The 20,015-nt window shown below is 52.3% G+C and overlaps 1 protein-coding gene across 26 annotated transcripts; it reads left to right on the forward strand.

Annotated features, from left to right (window-relative positions):
• The first annotated feature begins 1,945 nt into the window (after window positions 1-1,945).
• Window positions 1,946-18,896, forward strand: CSF3R (colony stimulating factor 3 receptor). 26 transcript variants are annotated; one of them, XM_077963407.1, is made up of 20 exons: window positions 2,065-2,579; window positions 3,826-3,888; window positions 5,262-5,355; window positions 5,445-5,576; window positions 5,673-5,912; window positions 7,335-7,407; window positions 9,327-9,623; window positions 11,104-11,227; window positions 11,369-11,556; window positions 12,297-12,466; window positions 12,592-12,745; window positions 12,844-12,917; window positions 13,354-13,567; window positions 15,153-15,341; window positions 15,734-15,835; window positions 16,771-16,917; window positions 17,029-17,169; window positions 17,340-17,433; window positions 17,680-17,761; window positions 18,162-18,896. In XM_077963407.1, the coding sequence occupies exons 8-20, from the start codon at window positions 11,139-11,141 to the stop codon at window positions 18,630-18,632; spliced, it is 2,115 nt and encodes a 704-aa protein (XP_077819533.1). In that variant the 5' UTR covers window positions 2,065-2,579; window positions 3,826-3,888; window positions 5,262-5,355; window positions 5,445-5,576; window positions 5,673-5,912; window positions 7,335-7,407; window positions 9,327-9,623; window positions 11,104-11,138; the 3' UTR covers window positions 18,633-18,896. The 26 variants fall into 26 exon arrangements, with proteins under 26 accessions (XP_014990976.2, XP_014990987.2, XP_077819533.1 ...); XM_077963455.1 differs by having other exon boundaries at window positions 17,683-17,761; XM_077963345.1 differs by lacking the exon at window positions 7,335-7,407.
• The last annotated feature ends 1,119 nt before the right edge of the window (window positions 18,897-20,015 follow it).

Below are 20,015 nucleotides of genomic sequence, written 5' to 3' on the forward strand. Positions count from 1 at the left end.
AGACCAGCCTGGCCAACATGGTGAAACCCCGTCTCTACTAAAAATACAAAAATTTAGTCGGGCATGGTGGTGCGTGCCTATAGTCCCAGCTACTCAGGAGGCTGAGGCAGGAGAATCACTTGAACCTGGGAAGCAGAGGTTGCAGTGAGCCGAGATCGTGCCACTGCACTCCATACTGGGTGACAGAGCGAGACTCCATCTCAAAAAAAACAAAAAACAAAAATAAAAAATAAATAAAAACTGACTGGAAGGCCAGGTACAGTGGCTCACGCCTGTAAAACCAGCACTTTGGGAGACTGAAGTGGGCAGATCACTTGAGGTCAGGAGTTCAAGACCAGCCTGGCCAACATGGCGAAACCCCATCTCTACTAAAACTATAAAAATTAGCCAGGCATGGTGGCAGGCACTTGTAATTCCAGCTACTTGGGAGGCTGAGGCATAAGAATCACTTGAACCTGGGAGGCAGAGGTTGCAGTGAGCCAAAATCGTGCCACTACATTCCAGCCTCGGTGACAAAGCGAGACTCCGTCTCAAAAAAAAAAAAAAAAGAACTGACTAGACATGGGAAAGTGGAGAAGGGGTTGTAAGGAATGACTCCTGAGTCCCTGAGCTGCATGACTAGGGAGAGGAGGGGATGGTGGTTAATTCACCATGACAAGGTACGTGGGGATTAGAGACAGATTTGGTGAAGTGGGGGAAGATTCATCCAGTTGATCATTCATTCAACAAACACGCATGGAGGCCTTACTGTGTGGCAAGCAGTGTTCTAGACACTGGAGATAAAGTTTTGAACAAAACAGATAAAAAATGTTGCTCTTATGGAACTTTCAGTCTAGTGGGGATTGAGACAGCCAATATCAGATGGTGAAAGGGGATACGGGGGAGACAGAGATAGTGAGTGGGAGGGAAGGGGCTTGCAAATTTTGAAAAGGGTGCCCAGAGAAGGCCTCAATGAGAAAGGGACATTTAAGCAAAGACCTGAAGGGGAGGGACCAACCCATGTAGCTATTTGCAGGGGAAACAGTCCAGGCAAATGAAACAGCAAAGGCAAAGGCCCGGAGGCAAGAGATAGCATAACAAGTTCAAGAAGCAAAGAACACAGGGTAGCTGGAGCAAGGCAGCAAAGGGGAGAATAACAGGAGAGGGATCCAGGAGGTAATGGGGATACCAGGTTGTGTAGGGCCTTGTAGACCATTGAAAGGGCTTTGACTTTGACTCTGAATGAGACAGGAGCCATTGGAAAAGTTGGGACGAGGATGGCCTGATCAGACTTCTGTTTGATTGATATCGCACTGGCTGCTGAAGGAACTACAGACAGGTGAGGGAACGAGGATGAAATGGAAGCAGGAGAGCAGGGAGGGGGCTATTGCGATGATCTAGGCAAGAGATGAGGGTAGCTGGGAGCTAGCTAGTATTGGCTTCAGTTATATTTGTATTTTCCAATATATTATCATAAAAATATTTGAACGTAGAGCCAACTTGAACTTTACAGTGAATACCCAGGATTCTGGTTCTATTTTGAAAGAAGACAGTCCACGGGACTCACTGAGTGAGCAGAGCCTGTGGGGTATCTTGGGAGGGTTACAGTGGGCAGTCAGGTCATTTGACCTGGAACTAGAACTGCAGCCCTGGTCTGCAGCATCACACCAGACCCAGACGCCTAAAAATGATTATATGTTAAGGACAATCTGCTGGTCTGTTGGTACCTAATCTTTTTTGGGTTATGAATCCAATAAACTATGAGCAGTTTGAACCTTTCTCAGAAAATACAAGGAAAATTGTTTGTAGTTGCAGAGGAATCATGAATACAGACCAATAAAAGACATAAAATGTAGTCTATTTCACTCAATTACAAAATATTCAGTGTTGCAGAACCATTGTGGGTAAACATTACTAATTTTTAGTGAACATATGAGGACCCCGTGCCTCACCAAGACATCCTCCTGTCTTGCCCCCAGAATACCTGTTTCTCCATCTGCCTGGTCTATGGGCAATGTGCAGAATACGTAATGAAGAGGAGAGCAGTGAGTATTGGGTTATAAAATTCCCTGGAACCTGGAACACACCCTTCTGACTACTGTGAAGACGTGGGCCCCAAGGCTAGAGCTGAAAAGAGGCTTGGGGCCGGGTGAGCCTTCCAGGCAGGGTCTGCCTCCAAGTGATGCTCCCCCAGGCTGGGGGGCATAGGGATGGAACCCAGCCAGGTGGGAGCCTGGGCCCTGCCCAGCCTCAAAGCTTCGAGCTCAGGAAATCCGGAGGCAGGGGAGGGGGACATCGTTGCCACATTCCCCAGCCCTTTAAGACCCCCAAGGCAGGAAGGCTGCCCGGGCCTCACCAGCTTCCCTCACAGGCTCCTTCCTGGGAGGAAGGGGCTGCCTGTGCCCTCGAAGGCGCAAGGGAGGGTAGGAGGGAGGCTCGGAAGGTGTTGCAATCCCCAGCCCCCGGGCCTGTCAGAGGCCGAGCCATTAACGACAGAGCTCGGGGAGAGAAGCTGGACTGCAGCTGGTTTCAGGAACTTCTTTTGACGAGGAGAAGAGAGACCAAGGAGATCAAGCAGGGTCCGGGCCAGAGGCTCCAACGTGAGTAGGGGATCCCTACAGAGGGGCTGAGCCTTGGGCTTGATGGAGAGCTAGAATCCTGGGGCCACTCCCCGCAGCTCTGCCAAGTGTTCATGTCCGGGGTCCTAGGCCTGGGGCCAGGGATTCGTCCTTTGGAACCCCAGCCCTGGACAGTGAGTCTCTTTTCACAGGATGCCCCTACTTTGGGGGGTATTGCACCAGGGAAGTCACTCACAGCCAAGTAGCTCCTTGGGGACACTGAGCTGGGCTGGGGACAGACATAATCATTCTCCCCTCCCCATGCCTCTGCCTCTCAGGACGTGTGTGTCTGAGTTCCAGCCGCGCAACCCCTCCCCGTCTGGGTCTCTATTTCACTCTCTGTTTCCATCTTTCCTCCTCAGCTTCTCCCTGGCTTGTTATTTCTCTGAGTTTCTCTGTCTCGCATATTTCCTGCTATCTCTTGAATCTTAAACTCTTGGTAACAGACCGCCTCCTGGGCTCCAGGCCTCCGAGTGCCCCCCACTCTCTGGGTCAGTGTACATCGGGCCCTTTTTCTGTGTCTCTCGACGCCTCTCTGGCCTCAGTCATCCTCTTGGTGGGTCTCTGTCATTTTGGTCTGTGCGGATTTCAGTCACCTCCTCACTCTGCCACTCTTTGTATCTCTCTCTCTCTTTTTCTCTATCTGCAGCACATCTGGAAGGGCCTCTCCCCTCTGTTTATTCCCAGCCCCCTCCTCCCTCCCCACCCTTCCCACGGTGAGAGGAGAAACAGCAAGGGGGCCAGGGGTGTGAACTGGGGAAGAGAGTGTGAGGGGAGAGGGTTGAGTGTGATGAGGGAGAAACAGAAGGAGGGGATGTGAGAGCAGCCAGCCCAGGAGGCATTAAGGTGTGCTGAGCCACGGGAGCGAGCACTTGCAGGGCCCAGAGGAGATGGCCAGTGATGGGAGGGCCAGGGGGCCAGGGAGCTAGGAAGAGGGGATCCAGAAATGGGGCTTTGGAACTGTGCAGTGTGGCACAGACAAAAGCAAGGTGGCAGTCCTGGGAGGTGTGACCACGCAGGCTGTGAGGAAGGCAGGGGTGAGGCGAGAACTGAACTGTGCTGGATTCCATGAGCTGCTGACTCGTTTTACGGCTCGTGAAAAGAACCTACGGTTGCTGAGTGCCAACTCCATGCCAGGCACAGTGCTAAGTGCCTTTACCATAATCATCTCATTTCATCCTCACAACAACCCTGAGGAGTGAGTGCTAATGTTCTTTCTTTTCCACAGATGGGGAAACTGAGGCTTGGCTCGGAAAGGTGAAGTAACTTGTCCAAGGTCACAAAGCAGCTGGTAAGTGGCAGAGCTGGAGATCAAGTCAGGTGACCTGAGTCTGAGCTGGGCTCCAAAGCTCTCTGTATATCGGCCCCCCAGAGAGTGAGACTGAACAGGCCCTAGGCCCGCTCAACCAGGCTGGGGGATGTCTAGGGCTGCAGTGGAGGACCAGGGACTGAGGCCAAGCAGGGGGAGGATGCCGGGGCCTCTTGGGTTAGGTTGTCTACTCTGGACAGGAGCCAGTGGGGGTGGATATGGTGGTACTGCACGGGGCCCAGGCTAGGCCTGAAGCTGACCCTGGCTAGGGCAACAGGGCTGGGATATGATCAAAAGCACATAGAGATGAAAACCAGTGTCCCAAAATCTGGGCCTTGGAGGCTAAATCTTCCCCGACCAGTGTTGGGGGGGATGGATAATCAAACTGGTATGCTGTAGTAAGAAGGTTACCAACCACCAATGGGTAGACAGATGCTCGGGATAGCTGTGCAGGTTTCGCACTGCACAAAACTGAGGAGTAACTAGAGCCGAAATCCAGGCTGTTCCCTAGTTGCCAGGTCCTAGTGTGGTGCTGCATCCGTCCCGAGGATGGGGTGTTTTCTTTCTGATTTGCACAAAGGAGACTTACAGGCTAGCAGTCACTGGGTATTCTGATACTGCACTATACACGAATAGACTGGGGGTTTGGGTAAGGCCCCTGAGAGCAAGAACAGCCTTGGTTATCTGGGCAGTTCTTATCCACACCTCTCTCTGGGAGGGAGAGAAAAGGATTCTCCTACCTTTCTCCCTGCTGAGCACGAGGGACCTGCTGGGACACCACCTGCGTGTATGTGTCCAGATATGTACATGCAAGCTGACCAACAATTCCCACTGATCTGCCACCAAGAGCACCAACTCGTGCTGGAGGATCAGGTGTTGGCCCCAAGACCCCAATGGGAGCAGGGTGAACATGAGGCTGGATACCCACCCAAGTGGTAGAAACCTCTGCATACTTCCTAAGACTGGAGCCAAGGCACCCTCCATCCAGGTGCTATGGCCGCGACCATATGATGCCTGACCCCAGAAGGCCACCAGAGGTCTGTGCCCAGAAGTGGGGGCATACTGGACCCCTCGGGTGCCCCACTTGATATTCTCTCAGCCCCTCATGGCTGAGGCAGCCAGCTTCCTGCAGATGTAACCTGACAGCCCCTTGCCTCAGCTGCTCCATAGAGCTCTCCCTTTCATCCAGGGAGTGTGCCTGACAACACTGGCATGGCTTCCCCAGGAGAACCTGCCTAGTACTCATGCATGCCCAACCTGGATGTGCCAGGGAGTGAACACCCCAAGAGGCATCCCTTGACCAATGGAGGGCAGGGGTCAGTGGGTAAATCTTCCCATCTTCCCTCCCATCCAAGGGATAAATTGACCCTCCGGTGGACAGCTCTGAGAAGTGTTCTACATGGCTCTTGGGAAGGTTCCAGCAGGATAGAGCCCCAGTTGTCCATAGAGGTGACCAACATATGATGTAACCTTGTGTTGGCTTTCTCTCTGTCCCTGTTTCATTCTCCCCACTTCATCCTCTCCTTATCTGCTGCTAGGATCTTCTCAAAATAAACCACCAGCATGCAATTCCTCATCTCAGGTTCTGCTGAGGGGAGCCCGGCTTAGATAGCTGGGAAGGGTGAAGAATGCTGTTCCTCACTGCTCCTTTCCCTGCTCTTTCCTGGAAGGCAAGTATAGTAACAGTGGCTGTCACTGTCATTTCCTATGTTCCAGGCGCAGTGCAAAGCCCTTGACTTGCATCATTTTGTGTCTTCCTCCCAAAGTCCCATGAAGTATAGGCTGCTGTTACTTCCATTTTGCAAAGAAACTAAGGCTCAGAGAAGTCAAGCAACCTAGTCAAAGCTGCACAGTGACAGACAAGGATTAAGATCAGCTCTGACTCCAAAGCCCATGGTCTTAAACAAACCTCCTGCCTCCAGGTGAACATCAAGTTGGCACTATGGCAAGGCTGAGAACCTGCAGCCTGACTTGGGCTGCCCTGATCATCCTGCTGCTCCCCGGAAGTGAGTATGGCCAAGGATAAGGGCGCAGTGGGGAGGGGAAGTTACAAGGAGAGATATTGGGAATTTTCTTGCACTGCCACATGGCTACTGGGATTCCCAGAGAATCCCAAAAGACTCAAGACTGAGCCACAGATATGGGGTAGCTGGCATCCCACCCACAGACTTCCACAGGCAAACCACCACCCAAGAGGAATGGTGAGATGACCCAGGCTGGTCATCCTGGAAAAGGCCAGTGGGGAGCAGATCTTGTCCACAAATCTCTACCAAGCGGTCAGAAGGAACCCATGGGTCCTATGTAGCCTTGGTGGGCAGCAAAGGGATCAGGACGGAAGCTACAAGGGGACAGGTTTCATCCTGAAATAAAGAAGCCCAGGCAGAGCTTAGTTACCAACTATGGAAACTCTGTCTTGAGAGGTAGAGAACTTCTCATCCCCAGGGGTATGCAAGCTGAAGCCAGGATTGACAAAGATGCTGTGCAGCAGGGGTTGGCAAACTTTGTCTGACAGTAATGTTTAGGCTTTGCAGGCCACATACTGTCTCTGTTCCTTGTTTGTTTGTTTGTTTTTGAGACAGGGTCTGCCTCTGTTGCCTAGGCTGGAGTGCAGTGGCACAATCACAGCTCACTGCAGCCTCAACCTCCTGGGCTCAAGTGATTCTCCTGCCTCAGCCTCCAAGGTAGTACAGGGCATGCCACCACCCAGCTAACTTTTTTTGTATTTTTTGTAGAGATGTAGTTTTGCCATGCTGGTCTCGAACTCCTGGGTTCCAGTAATCCACCTGCCCTGACCTCCCAAAGTATGGGGATTATAAGCATGAGCCGCCATGCCCTGCCTATTGCATGTTTTTGTTTTTTCAGGGTTTTTTTTGTTTGTTTTTTTGAGATGGAGTCTCACTCTGTTGCCCAGGCTGAAGTACAGTAGCGCAATCTCGGCTCACTGCAACCTCTGCCTGCCGGGTTCAAGCGATTCTCCTGCCTCAGCCTCCCGAATAGCTGGGATTACAGGCGCCTGCCACCAGGCCTGGCTTATTTTTGTATTTTTAGTAGAGACAGGGTTTCACCATGTTGGCCGGGCTGGTCTCAAACTCCTGACCTCAGGTGATCCGCCCACCTCGGCCTCCCAAAGTGCTGGGATTACAGGCGTAAGCCACGGCACCCAGGCCTTTTGCATGTTTTTATTTGGTTTTTGTTTTGTTTGTTTTTAACTCTTTAAAAATGTAAGGAACATTCTTAGTTGTTAGGCCATACAAAACTAGGCCACTCAAGCTCTGCTGTAGAGGGCAGAGCATCAGGTAGAGTTTTGAAGCAAACGACCTGGTAAAGTTCCTTCCAGCCTGAAATCCTGAGTCTGTGAAGCAGTAGAAGCCCTTTGCGAGAATCATGAACTTGCTCTGTGACCCTGGGCAAACTGCTTCTCCTCTTAGGGTCTTCGCATCCCCATCAGTAAAACGGGCCTAAGAAAACCTGAGAGAGGACAGAAAGCATTGCAGGCAAAGTGTATGTTTATTTGTTCGTTTATTTATCAAAAAAATATTCATCGACCGGGTGCGGTGGCTCACGCCTGTAATTCCAGCACTTTGGGAGGCTGAGGCGGGTGGATCACGAGGTCATGAGATCGAGACCAGCCTGGCCAGCATGGTGAAACCCCGTCTCTACTAAAAATACAAAAAAAAAATTAGCCAGGCATGGTGGTGCGTGCCTGTAGCCCCAGCTACTCGGGAAGCTGAGGCAGGAGAATCGCTTGAACCCGGGAGGCAGAGGTTGCAGTGAGCTGAGATTGCGCCACTGAACTCCAGCCTGGGTGACAGAGCAAAACTCCATCTCAAGATAATAAATATTCACCAAGGTCCTACTCTGTACTAGGCACTGGGAATACAGTAATAAGCAAACAGCCAAGGTGTGCTGGCCTCACCGAATTTATAGTCTAGCTGGAGTGACAGATAAGTAAATAATCATAAGACTCTATAATTATGAAGGATAAAAAGAGCTTTGAGGAAGCATAGGGACCTTGGCCTCCTCCAGTTCGTTAGTGCCTGGCCTGGTTTCTTCAAGATGCCTAAGCGTTAACCAGGTGAAACAGGGGTGGGAGAGAGAAAGAAGAGTCCCTCCAAAAAGAACAGCAGGCTGGGCACAGAGGCTCACATCTGTAGTCCCAGCACTTTGGGAGGCTGAGGCAGGAGGCCTGCTTAAGCCCAGGAGTTCAAGATTAGCCTGGCCAACATAGTGAAACCTCATCTCTACACACACACACACAAAATCAAAAAATTAGCAAGGTATGCTGGCATGAACCTGTAGTCCCAGCTACTCAGGAGGCTGAGGTGGGAGAATCACTTGAGCCTAGGAGGTCAAGGGTGCAGTGAGCCATGATCGTGCCACTTCACTCCAGCCTGAGTGACAGAGCAAGACCTTGAAGAAAAAAAAGAAAAAGAAAACCAAAACAAAACAACAACAACAAAAAAAAAAAAAAAACAGCAGGTGCAAAGATCCAGAGATTAGAAAGATTATGGAGTTTTCAAAGAATAGCAAGAATGAGCCAGAATGGCTGGAGCTGAGAAACCGGTATAAGCTGGAACTGAGAGGGTCAGGCAGGGGCCAGGCCACAAGAGCTATGTCAAGGATTTGAGTCTATCCTAATGATGGCAGCACATACTCACATGCCAGACACTGCTCTAAATGCCTTCCATATGTTATCGCATGTAATCCTTCCAGCAACACTAAGGTAGGAACGATTTTTATCCCCATTTTACAGACGAGAAAACTGAGGCACAGAAAATCTCAGAAATATACCAGGATCATGTAATTAATAAGCAATAGAACCAGAATTTAAACCGAGGCAGTCTAGTCCCAACATCCACACTCATCCATCACACCATACTGCCTTTCAGAGCAATAATGTGCCATTGAAGTGCTGCGATGGAGATGGGGTAGCAGAATCAGATTTCAATTGTGAAAAGATTGCTGTGGTTATGGGTTCTTATCACTCTAATCACTGCTTGCACCATCCTTGGGGAGGGCATTGGGGAGTTAACAGTCTCCATCTGGTGGTGTGCTGGTGCTGGCTTGCCAACACTAATTGGGAACATCTCTTCCCAACTCCCCGATCAATGATGTCACTTCAGTAGGCTGAAATCAGCTACGGTGAGAATATTTACACCACGGAAAGGCACACGCTACAAACCAGGGTCTGCTTTTCTCTGCCAAGCTGGCTGATAAACAGTTAGCAGCACATCACTATCTCTGTCTTACCTCCGTAGCCTCTCGAAGTCTCCGTTCACATCCTTCTATTTCCAGCCCCCATGTCTTGAAGGGTGAGAAAGGAAGGTGAGGGCCCTGAGTCTAGGAGTACAAAGGCCTAGATTATAGCCCAGCTCTGCTAGGCAGAGGAGTCGTTCCTGGCCCATTCTCTTCCACCCCAGGTCTGGAGGAGTGCGGGCACATCAGTGTCTCAGCCCCCATCGTCCACCTGGGGGATCCCATCACAGCCTCCTGCATCATCAAGCAGAACTGCAGCCATCTGGACCTGGAGCCACAGATTCTGTGGAGACTGGGAGCAGAGCTTCAGCCCGGGGGCAGGCAGCAGCGTCTCTCTGATGGGAGCCAGCAATCTACCATCACCCTGCCCCACCTCAACCACACTCGGGCCTTTCTCTCCTGCTGCCTGAACTGGGGCAACAGCCTGCAGATCCTGGACCAGGTTGAGCTGCGCGCAGGCTGTAAGTCCCTCCAGCCATCCAACTACTCTGCCTCCAACACCCTCCTGCCAATACTAATAAGAATATTATCGGCCGGGCGCGGTGGCTCACGCCTGTAATTCCAGCACTTTGGAAGGCCAAGGCGGGCGGATCACCTGAGGTCAGGAGTTCGTGACCAGCCTGGCCAACATGGCGAAACCCTGTCTCCACTAAAAATACAAAAAATTAGCTGGGCGTGGTGGCAGGCGCCTGTAATCCCAGCTACTCGGGAGGCTGAGGCAGGAGAATTGCTCGAACCCAGAAAGCGGAGGTTGCAATGAGCCGAGATCACGCCACTGCACTCCAGCCTGGGCAACAAAAGCGAAAATTGGTCTCAAAAAACAAAAGAATACTACCTATTGAGCTCTTATCTAATAAGCACTTTATGGGCATGGTATCAGGTAACAGTAGTACAAGTTGGTACTACTGTGTAGCCTCACTTTGCAGATGAGGAAACTGAGGGTCAGGGAAGGTACATGACTTGCCCTTGTCACACATTAATAAGGATGGAGGCAGTGTGGCTTTAAAGCCAGTGTGGTGACCACTACTCTACATAGCGCAAGTCCTCAGCCATCAGAGGGTGTCTCCAGGGAGAACATTCTCTATCAGCTGGGCTTGTCCCGGGCTTCTCCCCCACCCCAGTTTCAAACTTCCTTTCAAACTGAGCAAGATGGAGTTTGTGCCAAGTTGAGGCATAAGGAAAAAACAAAGACCAAGGTTCTTGTTTGAGAATCAGTAACGGGCCGGGCACAGTGGCTCACACCTGTAATCCCAGCACTTTGGGAGCCTGTGGTGGGTGGATCATTTGAGGTCAGGAGTTTGAGACCAGCCAGGCCAACGTGTAGAAACCCCGTCTCTATTAAAAATACAAAAATTAGCCAAGCGAGCCAAGATCGTGCCACTGCACTCCAGCCTGGGCCACAGAGTGAGACTCTGTCTCAAAAAAAAAAAAAAAAAAAAGCATCAGTAATGGCCACTGCTAAAACTTATGTAGCATTTCCTGTATGTCAGGCACTGTTCTGAGCACTTCATGTAGAGTGAGTCATTTAGCCCTCATGATAACGCTAGGGGGTGGGATTTTACCATTATCCCCATTTTACAGATGAGGATGCTGAGGCACAGAGCAGTTAAATAACTTCAAGATCACAGGGCTAATGAATGGCAGGACCAGGATGAAAACCCAAACACTACACTGTCACTGACAAAGGGTCTGGAGTTGGGGGACTTGGAAGTGGGCCACCACTGGGCTGCTGGGGGTCTGTGAGGCTTGCCCCTGTGCATGCCTGCAACTTAGCTTCCCCCAGGGCTGCCCTTCCAGAGCCACTCTGCCTGGAGACGGGGGGCAGACAAGGTGACAACAGAGGAACCAAGCCAGGGCAAGGCAACACGGCTAGCTAGTCCCAGAGGGCGCTTTCTCAGTGGTCCCACCCAAAGTCCTCACACTCTTCCCACCCACATGCAGACCCTCCAGCTGTACCCCGCAACCTCTCCTGCCTCATGAACCTCACAACCAGCAGCCTCATCTGCCAGTGGGAGCCAGGACCTGAGACCCACCTACCCACCAGCTTCACTCTGAAGAGCTTCAAGTGAGGAGGGGCCCCCACCCTGGTCCCCTCCCTTTGGATTCTGGGGTAGGGCATGGGTAGGATGTTGGGCATGCCTCTGGGAGGGAGAAGGGAGCCTCGCTTTCTTCCTCTGCTTGGCACCCAAGCCTGGACTATTGGCAGGAGCCGGGGCAACTGTCAGACCCAAGGGGATTCCATCATGGACTGCGTGCCCGAAGACGGGCAGAGCCACTGCTCCATCCCACGCAGACACCTGCTGTTGTACCAGAATATGGGCATCTGGGTGCAGGTGGAGAATGCGCTGGGGACCAGCATGTCCCCACAACTGTGCCTTGAGCCCATGGACGTCGGTGGGTGATGCAGGGGAGGGAGGGGGTCCCCAAAATGGGCAGACACTGAGAGGAAGGGAGAGGGAAACACAGAACCAGCAACAGACAAGAAGACACTGGAAGACCTAGAGACAGAGGCAGAGGAGAGGGACGGAGACAAAGAGAGGTGCAGCTGGAGACAGAGAAATGGTGACACAGACCCAGAGACAGGAAGAGACACAGAGGCAAGGAGGCACATTCAGTCATGCTTTCAGCTAAAGCACCCACTACGTGTTAGGCACTGCCCTAGGTACTGGGGATACAAAGCATCAAAAATCCTGCCCTCAGAATGTTAGATTCCAGTGGGGGAAAAAATAAGATAGAATTTCAGATGGCAATAAGCAAAAAGGAGAAATTAAAGGAGGGGAAGGGCATAGAGAGAGAGGGGAAGGGGAGCACTGGCTATTTCAATAGGTTTGTCAATAAAGGCCTCACTAAGAGGGTGACAATTGAGCAGATCCTTGAAGGAAATGAGGGAGCAAGCCCTGGATATCTGGAGGGAAAACATTTCAAGCAGAAGTAACAATCAGTGCAAAGGCCCTGGGGCAAGAGCAGATAACAGACACCTAGAGAGAAACAAAGACACAGAAAGAGGAACCACAGAAACCGGCCATTAGCAACGTGGACAGATGGTGAACCGCAGACAGGGAGACAAGAGGGAGCTAAAGCAGAGCCCTCTAGGGTGGGGCAGGGAGACTTTCTGACAGTCCCACTCCTTGCAGTGAAACTGGAGCCCCCCATGCTGCGGACCATGGACCCCAGCCCTGAAGCGGCCCCTCCCCAGGCAGGCTGCCTACAGTTGTGCTGGGAGCCATGGCAGCCAGCCCTGCACATAAATCAGAAGTGTGAGCTGCGCCATAAGCCACAGAGTGGAGAAGCCAGCTGGGCACTGGTGAGGCAGAGGGCAACCTGGAGAGCCTGAGGTGGTGGGGGCAGGGGGTAGGGTAAGTTGGGCTTGAGCTGGCCCTAGAATGACCCAGCGATCCAAGGCTCAGGGTCATGTCCACCCCCAACCAGGTGGGCCCCCTGCCGTTGGAGGCCCTTCGGTATGAGCTCTGTGGGCTCCTCCCAGCCACGGCCTACACCCTGCAGATACGCTGCATCCGCTGGCCTCTGCCTGGCCACTGGAGCAACTGGAGTCCCAGCCTGGAGCTGAGAACTACTGAACGGGGTAAGGAGGTGATGAGAGGCTGGCAGCAGCCATTAGTATCCAGTCCAGGTTCCACGGCCTTCCCCAACTGGCACCCCCTCTTCTTGTTCCATCCACAGCCCCCGCTGTCAGACTGAACACATGGTGGCGGCAGAGGCAGCTGGACCCCCGGACAGTGCAGCTGTTCTGGAAGGTGACTCCCTTTGAAGGCCATCCCTCCACCTCGACACCTCCTCCAATCCAAACAGGCCCCTGCAAACCGAGGCTTAGGACTGCAACAGGTCTGGGAGGCGTGGATGCATTTATATGTGATTTGCATGCAATTTGCATGTGCCTAGGGAGCTGAGTTAGCTTTTGGAGAGACCACAACGCAGGTCACAGGGTACTTCAGTGAATAGTTAAGAGCCTGCTGTGTGCACCGACTTGTTTCTTCCTACCCTCTGGTTTCTTCCTGCCCTCCTTCCTAGAACCTAGCACAAGGGGACAGAGGGAAAAGGGGAGGGGGATGAGAAGCCTGGCCCCAGCCTGGGGAGGCTCCGTTCGTATGATCCATCCACCCCACCTAGAGGCTTTCCTCGACTCAAGATGAACTGCACATCCCCTTCTCTTTTTCCTCCTGTGCCCCACAGCCAGTGCCCCTGGAGGAAGACAGCGGACAGATCCAAGGTTATGTGGTTTCTTGGAGACCCTCAGGCCAGGCTGGGGCCATCCTGCCCCTCTGCAACACCACAGAGCTCAGCTGCACCTTCCCCCTGCCTTCAGAAGCCCAGGAGGTGGCCCTTGTGGCCTATAACTCAGCCGGGACCTCCTGTCCCACCCCAGTGGTCTTCTCAGAGAGCAGAGGTAAAGGGGGCTGGGGGCCAGAAGAACACAGAGGTCAAGCGCATCAATTCGAAGGCTAGACTGCCTGGGTTCAAATCTAGTCCCCTTAGCCGGGGGTGGTGGCTCACACCTATAATCCCAGCACTTTGGGAGGCCGAGGTGGGCAGATCATCTGAGGTCAGGAGTTCAAGACCAGCCTGGCCAACATGGTGAAACCCCCATCTCTACTAAAAATACAAAAATTAGCCAGGCATGGTGGCAGGCACCTGTAATCCCAGCTACTCGGGAGGCTGAGGCAGCAGAATTGCTTGAACCTGGGAGGCGGAGGCTGCAACAAGCTGAGATTGCACCATTGCACTCTAGCCTGGGCAACAGAGGGAGACTCCGTCTCAAAAAAAAAAAAAAAAAAAAAAAAAATCTAGTCCTATCACTTGCTAACAGTGTGACCTGAGCAAGTTACATCCCGTCCCCAGCCTCTGTTTACACATCCAGCAGATGGCGACGATAACAGCGCCTACTGAGGGGTGCTGTGGGGTGTACATGAGTTAAGACAAGTACCTGGCACAAAGTAACTGCTCTGCATGTGTCCGCTGTTGTTATTATCATTAGCCAGAACCAGGTTAAGCTCACACACACAGCCCATTCTGCCAAGAAAGCCAAGAGAGAAAGCCCCAAGCTTTTCCACCTGGAACATGGTCTATGAGTTCATTGCTCATTCTCAGGAGATCAGCTGCCACCACCCATTGCTTTCCCTAAACATGGGTCCTCGCCAGGTGGGACGAATAATCACAATAACAATAATCATAGCTAATATTCCCACTTACTAGCTGTGTGATCTTAGATAAGTTTCTTAACCTCTCTCAGTTTTCTCATTAATAAAATGGGAACAAGAGTAGTACTTCCTGGGTATAACTATTAGAGGACTCAGTGAATTAAAATATATCAAGGAATCCAGTACAGTGGCTCATGCCTGTAATCCCAGCACTTTGGGAGGCTGAGGCAGGCAGATCACCTGAGGTCAGGAGGTCAAGACCAGCCTGGCCAACATAGTGAAACCCCATCTCTACTAAAAACACAAAAATTAGCCAGGCATGGTGGCGGTTGCCTATAATCTCAGCTACTTGGGAGGCTGAGGCAGTAGAATCACTTGAACCCGGGAGGCAGAGGTTGCAATGAGCCAAGATGGCGCCACTGCACTTCAGCTTGGGTGACAGAGCAAGTCTCCGCGTAAAAATAAAATAAAATAGAAAAGAATAAAGTAAGGTAAAGTAAAAAGTAAACTAAAATAAAATATATCAAGGACTACGCCTGATACATACCAAGAACCATAGAGTGTTAGCTATTATCACTAACAAGAACTACTCTGTGCCAGGCACTATGCCGGGCTTGTTTTGTGCATCAAGTCATTTAATCTGCACTGAGACCCTATGAGGTAGGAACTTTTATCATCATTTCCACTTTACAGATGAGGAAACTGAGGCTCAGATGTTGACCTACCAAAGGTCACCCAGCCTGTAAGTAGCAAAGCCAGGATTTGAACCCAGGCTTCTGGCTCCAGGGCCTGCATTCTTTTCACCTTCATTCCACCATTTCCCACCGTCTCCAGGCCCAGCCCTGACCAGACTCCATGCCATGGCCCGAGACCCTCACAGCCTCTGGGTGGGCTGGGAGCCCCCCAGTCCATGGCCTCGGGGCTATGTGATTGAGTGGGGCCTGAGCCCCCCCAGCACGAGCAATAGCAACAAGACCTGGAGGATGGAACAGAACGGGAGCGCCACGGGGTTTCTGCTGCAGGGTAAGGCTGGCCTGGAAAGTTGGGCAGGGCCAGGGACAAAGGGAGGCAGTGCTTGTCTGACAATAGGCATGGGGCAACCTGAACTGCCCAAGAGACATGGATTCTCCAGCCTTTCTTGATCCTTCACTGTTCTCATTTCATATCCTCATAATCAGGAAGTTCTCCTATAGTCCAACCTGATCCTTTTTCTATAGCCCTGACCCTGCCACCCTTCTAGCTCTCTCTTCTACTTTTCTTCCCTAATTTTCATCAAATGATCTAAAGAAGATTGGCGGAGGTTAACCCTGAATCATGAGCCCAGGTTAGCCCTGACTAGAGGTCTGAGGCTAGCTCCGGATCATTAGCACAGGTTAGCTCCTAACAGGAATGCCTACCTCATTTTCTTTCTACAGAGAACATCAGGCCCTTTCAGCTCTATGAGATCACTGTGACTCCCTTGTACCAGGACGCCATGGGACCCTCCCAGCATGTCTATGCCTACTCCCAAGAAATGGGTTCGTCAACCATCAGGCCCCTTTCCAGAATCCTCTCCTCTCTCTCCCAAGGCTCTGCCTGGTCCCCAGCAATCAGCAGTATAGGGAACATTGCCTTCTTACCATACTTCCGGCCCTGGAGAGCATCTCTCCCAATCCCCTGGCTTAACACTGGATCCCTACAGCTGGACAGAAATCAGGTGCTGTGATAGAAATTGAGTAGAGAGTTGGCACAATTCAAGGAGCAAACCTGGCAAAAATCAATCCATTTCCCAGACAAAAATAAGGTGTTATATGTAACAGAAATTGGACAGAGGGGCCGGATGCAGTGGCTCACACCTGTAATCCTAACACTCTGAGAGGCCAGGGCAGGCAGATCCCCTGAGCTCAAGAGTTTGAGACCAGCCTGGGCAACCTTGTCTCTACAGAAAAATAAATAAATAAATCAACCAGCCAATCAACCAAAAATTAGCTGGGTGCAGTGGTGTGTGCCTGTAACCCCAGCTACTTGAGAGGCTGAGGTGGGAGGATCGGATTGCTTGAGCCCAGGAGGTCGAGGCTGTAGTGAGCCAAGATGGCACCACTGTACTCCAGCCTGGGTGACAGAGCGAGACCCTGTCTCAAAAACAAAAGCAAAAGAAATTGGACAGAGGACCTGGCATAAATTCGGAGAGTGAGTGGCAGAAATCAGAGAGTAAATCAGATGAAATCAGGCCTGGTAGAAATCAGAAAGTGAGGCTCCAGAGTCAAGCAGAGCCAGGTTCAAATCCTGGCTTAGATACTTATTAGCAGTAGGTGGAATCTGGATTAAATCCCTGGGAAAATGAGGCTTGGGCATGAGTCCCCTTGGACTCTTTTCTCACCCACCCCACAGTGCCTGAGAAGCTACAAGAAGTCCAATCGGGCTCTTGCTCTGCCCCACTCCCTTCAGCCCCTGCACCTCTCTCTTCCCACAGCCCCCCGCCATGCCCCAGAGCTGCATCTAAAGCACATTGGCAAGACCTGGGCACAGCTGGAGTGGGTGCCTGAGCCCCCTGAGCTGGGGAAGAGCCCCCTTACCCACTACACCATCTTCTGGACCAATGCTCAAAACCAGTCGTTCTGTGAGTCTATCCTCAGTTCCCCACAGCCCCAGAAGGCCCGGGAGGGGGTGCTCAGCCGACATGGAGGCAGCTTCAGCATCCAGGCCTACACTGACCGTACACCCCTCCCAGCCACCATCCTGAATGCCTCTTCCCGTGGCTTTGTCCTCCATGGCCTGGAGCCCGCCAGTCTGTATCACATTCACCTCATGGCTGCCAGCCAGGCCGGCGCCACCAATGGTACAGTCCTCACCCTGATGACCTTGATCCCAGGTAAGGGGAGACGAGGGCTGGGCAGAGATGGCTATTGGAAGGGTACCCCACCCAAAGGATGCTGATTTTGAGAGTAGATGGGGACTGACTTTGAATCCCCTGGTCGGAGGGAGGAGACCCAGCCTTCCCCACATGCATTCTAACTTCTTCTGGCCCTGCCCTCACTGCAGAGGGATCCGAGCTACACATCCTCCTGGGCCTGTTCGGCCTCCTGCTCTTGCTCTCCTGCCTCTGTGGAACTGCCTGGCTCTGCTGCAGCCCCAGGTGAGTCCCTTTGAGAGACCTGAGATCCTGCCTCCCCCACCCACAGGGAACCTCAGGTCCAGGTGGGCCCATCTAAGTCCCTTCCAACCTTCCCAAACTTTAGGGCCCATGTCTGAGAGTCCCAGCCCCCAGCTTCTTCTCTCTGCACTAAGGGCAGCTGCATCTCTTCAGGTGGGATGGGTGGGACAAAGGATGGAAAGATTGGAGGGTATGTCTGACCCAGCCTCCCCCTGCCCTCCTCTCCAGCAGGAAGAATCCCCTCTGGCCAAGTGTCCCAGACCCAGCTCACAGCAGCCTGGGCTCCTGGGTGCCCACTATCATGGAAGAGGTGAGAATCCAGGAGGGAGCGGGAAATGAGGTGGGGATGTCAGCCCAGGCTCAGTGAAGGGACACCTTCTGAAGCCAAGTACTCAGGCCTTCCTGTCACTTCCGGCAACACCCCCTCCCTTTGGCGTGAAGCAGACCCAAGTTTGAATCCCAGCTCTGTCCATCTCAAAGCCTCAGCCACCTCCCTGTGATATGGAAAAACTGACCATGCTGAGCCTGAACGGTGCATGGCATGTGTCAGGCATGTGTGAGGAACATACCAGTGCTTTGCAAGTGGAACCCTTTGTGTTCCAGCAGTAACAGCAGGAATGTCCCCACAACTGCCTGGACCTAGACAGGGACGGTGGCTGGGGCAGACATCTGAAAGGAGCCGTGCCCTCACCCCACATCCTTGTGTGCAGGAGGCCTTCCAGCTGCCTGGCCTGGGCATGCCACCCATCACCAAGCTCACAGTGCTGGAGGAGGACGAGAAGAAGCCACTGCCCTGGGAGTCCCATAACAGCTCAGAGACCTGTGGCCTCCCCACTCTGGTCCAGACCTATGTGCTCCAGGGGGACCTAAGAGCAGCTTCCGCCCAGCCCCAATCCCAGTCCGGCACCAGCAATCAGGTCCTCTACGGGCAGCTGCTGGGCAGCCCCACAAGCCCAGGGCCAGGGCACTATCTCCGCTGCGACTCCACTCAGCCCCTCTTGGCGGGCCTCACCCCCAGCCCCAAGTCCTATGAGAACCTCTGGTTCCAGGCCAGCCCCCTGGGGACCCTGGTAACCCCAGCCCCAAGCCAGGAGGACGACTGTGTCTTTGGGCCACTGCTCGACTTCCCCCTCCTGCAGGGGATCCGAGTCCATGGGGTGGAGGGGCTGGAAAGCTTCTAGGGCTTCCTGGGGTTCCCTTCTTGGGCCTGCCTCTTAAAGGCCTGAGCTAGCTGGAGGAGAGGGGAGGGTCCAGAAGCCCATGACTAAAAACTACCCCAGCCCAGGTTCTCCCCATCTCCAGCCACCAGCATCCCCTCTCCCGCCAGTCTCCATAGGCTGGGCCTCCCAGGCAATCTTCATACTTTAAGGACCAGATCATGCTCCATCCGGCCCCACCCAATGGCCTTTTGTACTTGTTTCCTATAACTTCAGTATTGTAAACTAGCTTTTGGTTTGGAGTTTTTGTTATTGTTTATAGACACTCTTGGGTGTACCTGAGTCTCTGCTATTTATTTTTCAGGGCCCAGCAGTCAGGGGGAAACTTCTCAGAGTTGGTCCTTCCCCCCTCCCTCCCTGCCTTCCCCCCTCCCTTCCTTCCTCCCTTCCCCCTTCCCTTCCTTCCTCCCTTTTCCTTCTTTCCTCCCTTTCCCTTCCTTCCTTCCTTTCCCTTCCTTCCTTCTGCTAGCTCTCAGCATCTAGGCCCTATGCAAATGACTCAGCTCAGTTCACCCTCAGAGGGCTCCATTCTAGTGGTGGGGACTTGAAAACTGATCCTTAGTGCACAGTGGCATGGGTTACATGGGGGGAGTGACAGAGTGAGGTGGGACACGGTGAAGAGACTTTGGAAAAAACTAACCCCTGTTGGGGAAATATAATTTAAGACAAAATCCCCTGCCAATCCAGAAAACCTCTTCACAAGGGTAGAAAAGCAAGAAAACAGTATTATTGAATAAGCATTAAACCAGAATGTGATACACTGGTGATCCACTAAAGAGACTGCAAAGAGAGAAAAATCTTACCCTTTCATGTAGCCAAGTGAATACAATTTATTGTATCCATTTTCTCAAGATAAACAATAACTGGTCCTCAAGCAAGAGGACTTGGCGGCACCCACTCTAAATTTACCTGGTGGCCGGGCGCGGTGGCTCAAGCCTGTAATCCCAGCACTTTGGGAGGCCAAGATGGGCGGATCACGAGGTCAGGAGATCAAGACCATCCTGGCTAACACAGTGAAACCCCGTCTCTACTAAATATACAAAAAACTAGCCGGGCGAGGTGGCGGGCGCCTGTAGTCCCAGCTACTCGGGAGGCTGAGGCAGGAGAATGGCGGGAACCCGGGAGGCGGAGCTTGTAGTGAGCCGAGATCCGGCCACTGCACTCCAGCCTTGGCGACAGAGTGAGACTCCGTCTCAAAAAAAAAAAAAAAAAAATTTTTTACCTGGTAAGTGGGAAGCCACCTGTGTCTGCTAATTGCCTTTATCCAAAGGAAATATCTATTTCCCCTATCTTTATGACAAGGGGTAGGTTGCAACTAAGAGCTAGGCACCAACTGAAGTTAGGCTC

This window comes from Macaca mulatta, chromosome 1 (genome assembly GCF_049350105.2).
Source record: "Macaca mulatta isolate MMU2019108-1 chromosome 1, T2T-MMU8v2.0, whole genome shotgun sequence".
NCBI lineage: Eukaryota > Metazoa > Chordata > Mammalia > Primates > Cercopithecidae > Macaca > Macaca mulatta.

What these genes read in the sequence shown, in the direction of transcription:
- CSF3R (XM_015135490.3), top strand. Translation starts at nt 5,849, where the DNA reads ATGGCAAGGCTGAGAACCTGCAGCCTGACTTGGGCTGCCCTGATCATC. An exon ending in GGTCTTCTCAGAGAGCAGAG is followed by an intron (nt 13,568 to 15,152) that starts GTAAAGGGGGCT and finishes CACCGTCTCCAG; the next exon opens with GCCCAGCCCTGACCAGACTC. An exon ending in TGGCTCTGCTGCAGCCCCAG is followed by an intron (nt 17,434 to 17,679) that starts GTGAGTCCCTTT and finishes CCTCCTCTCCAG; the next exon opens with CAGGAAGAATCCCCTCTGGC.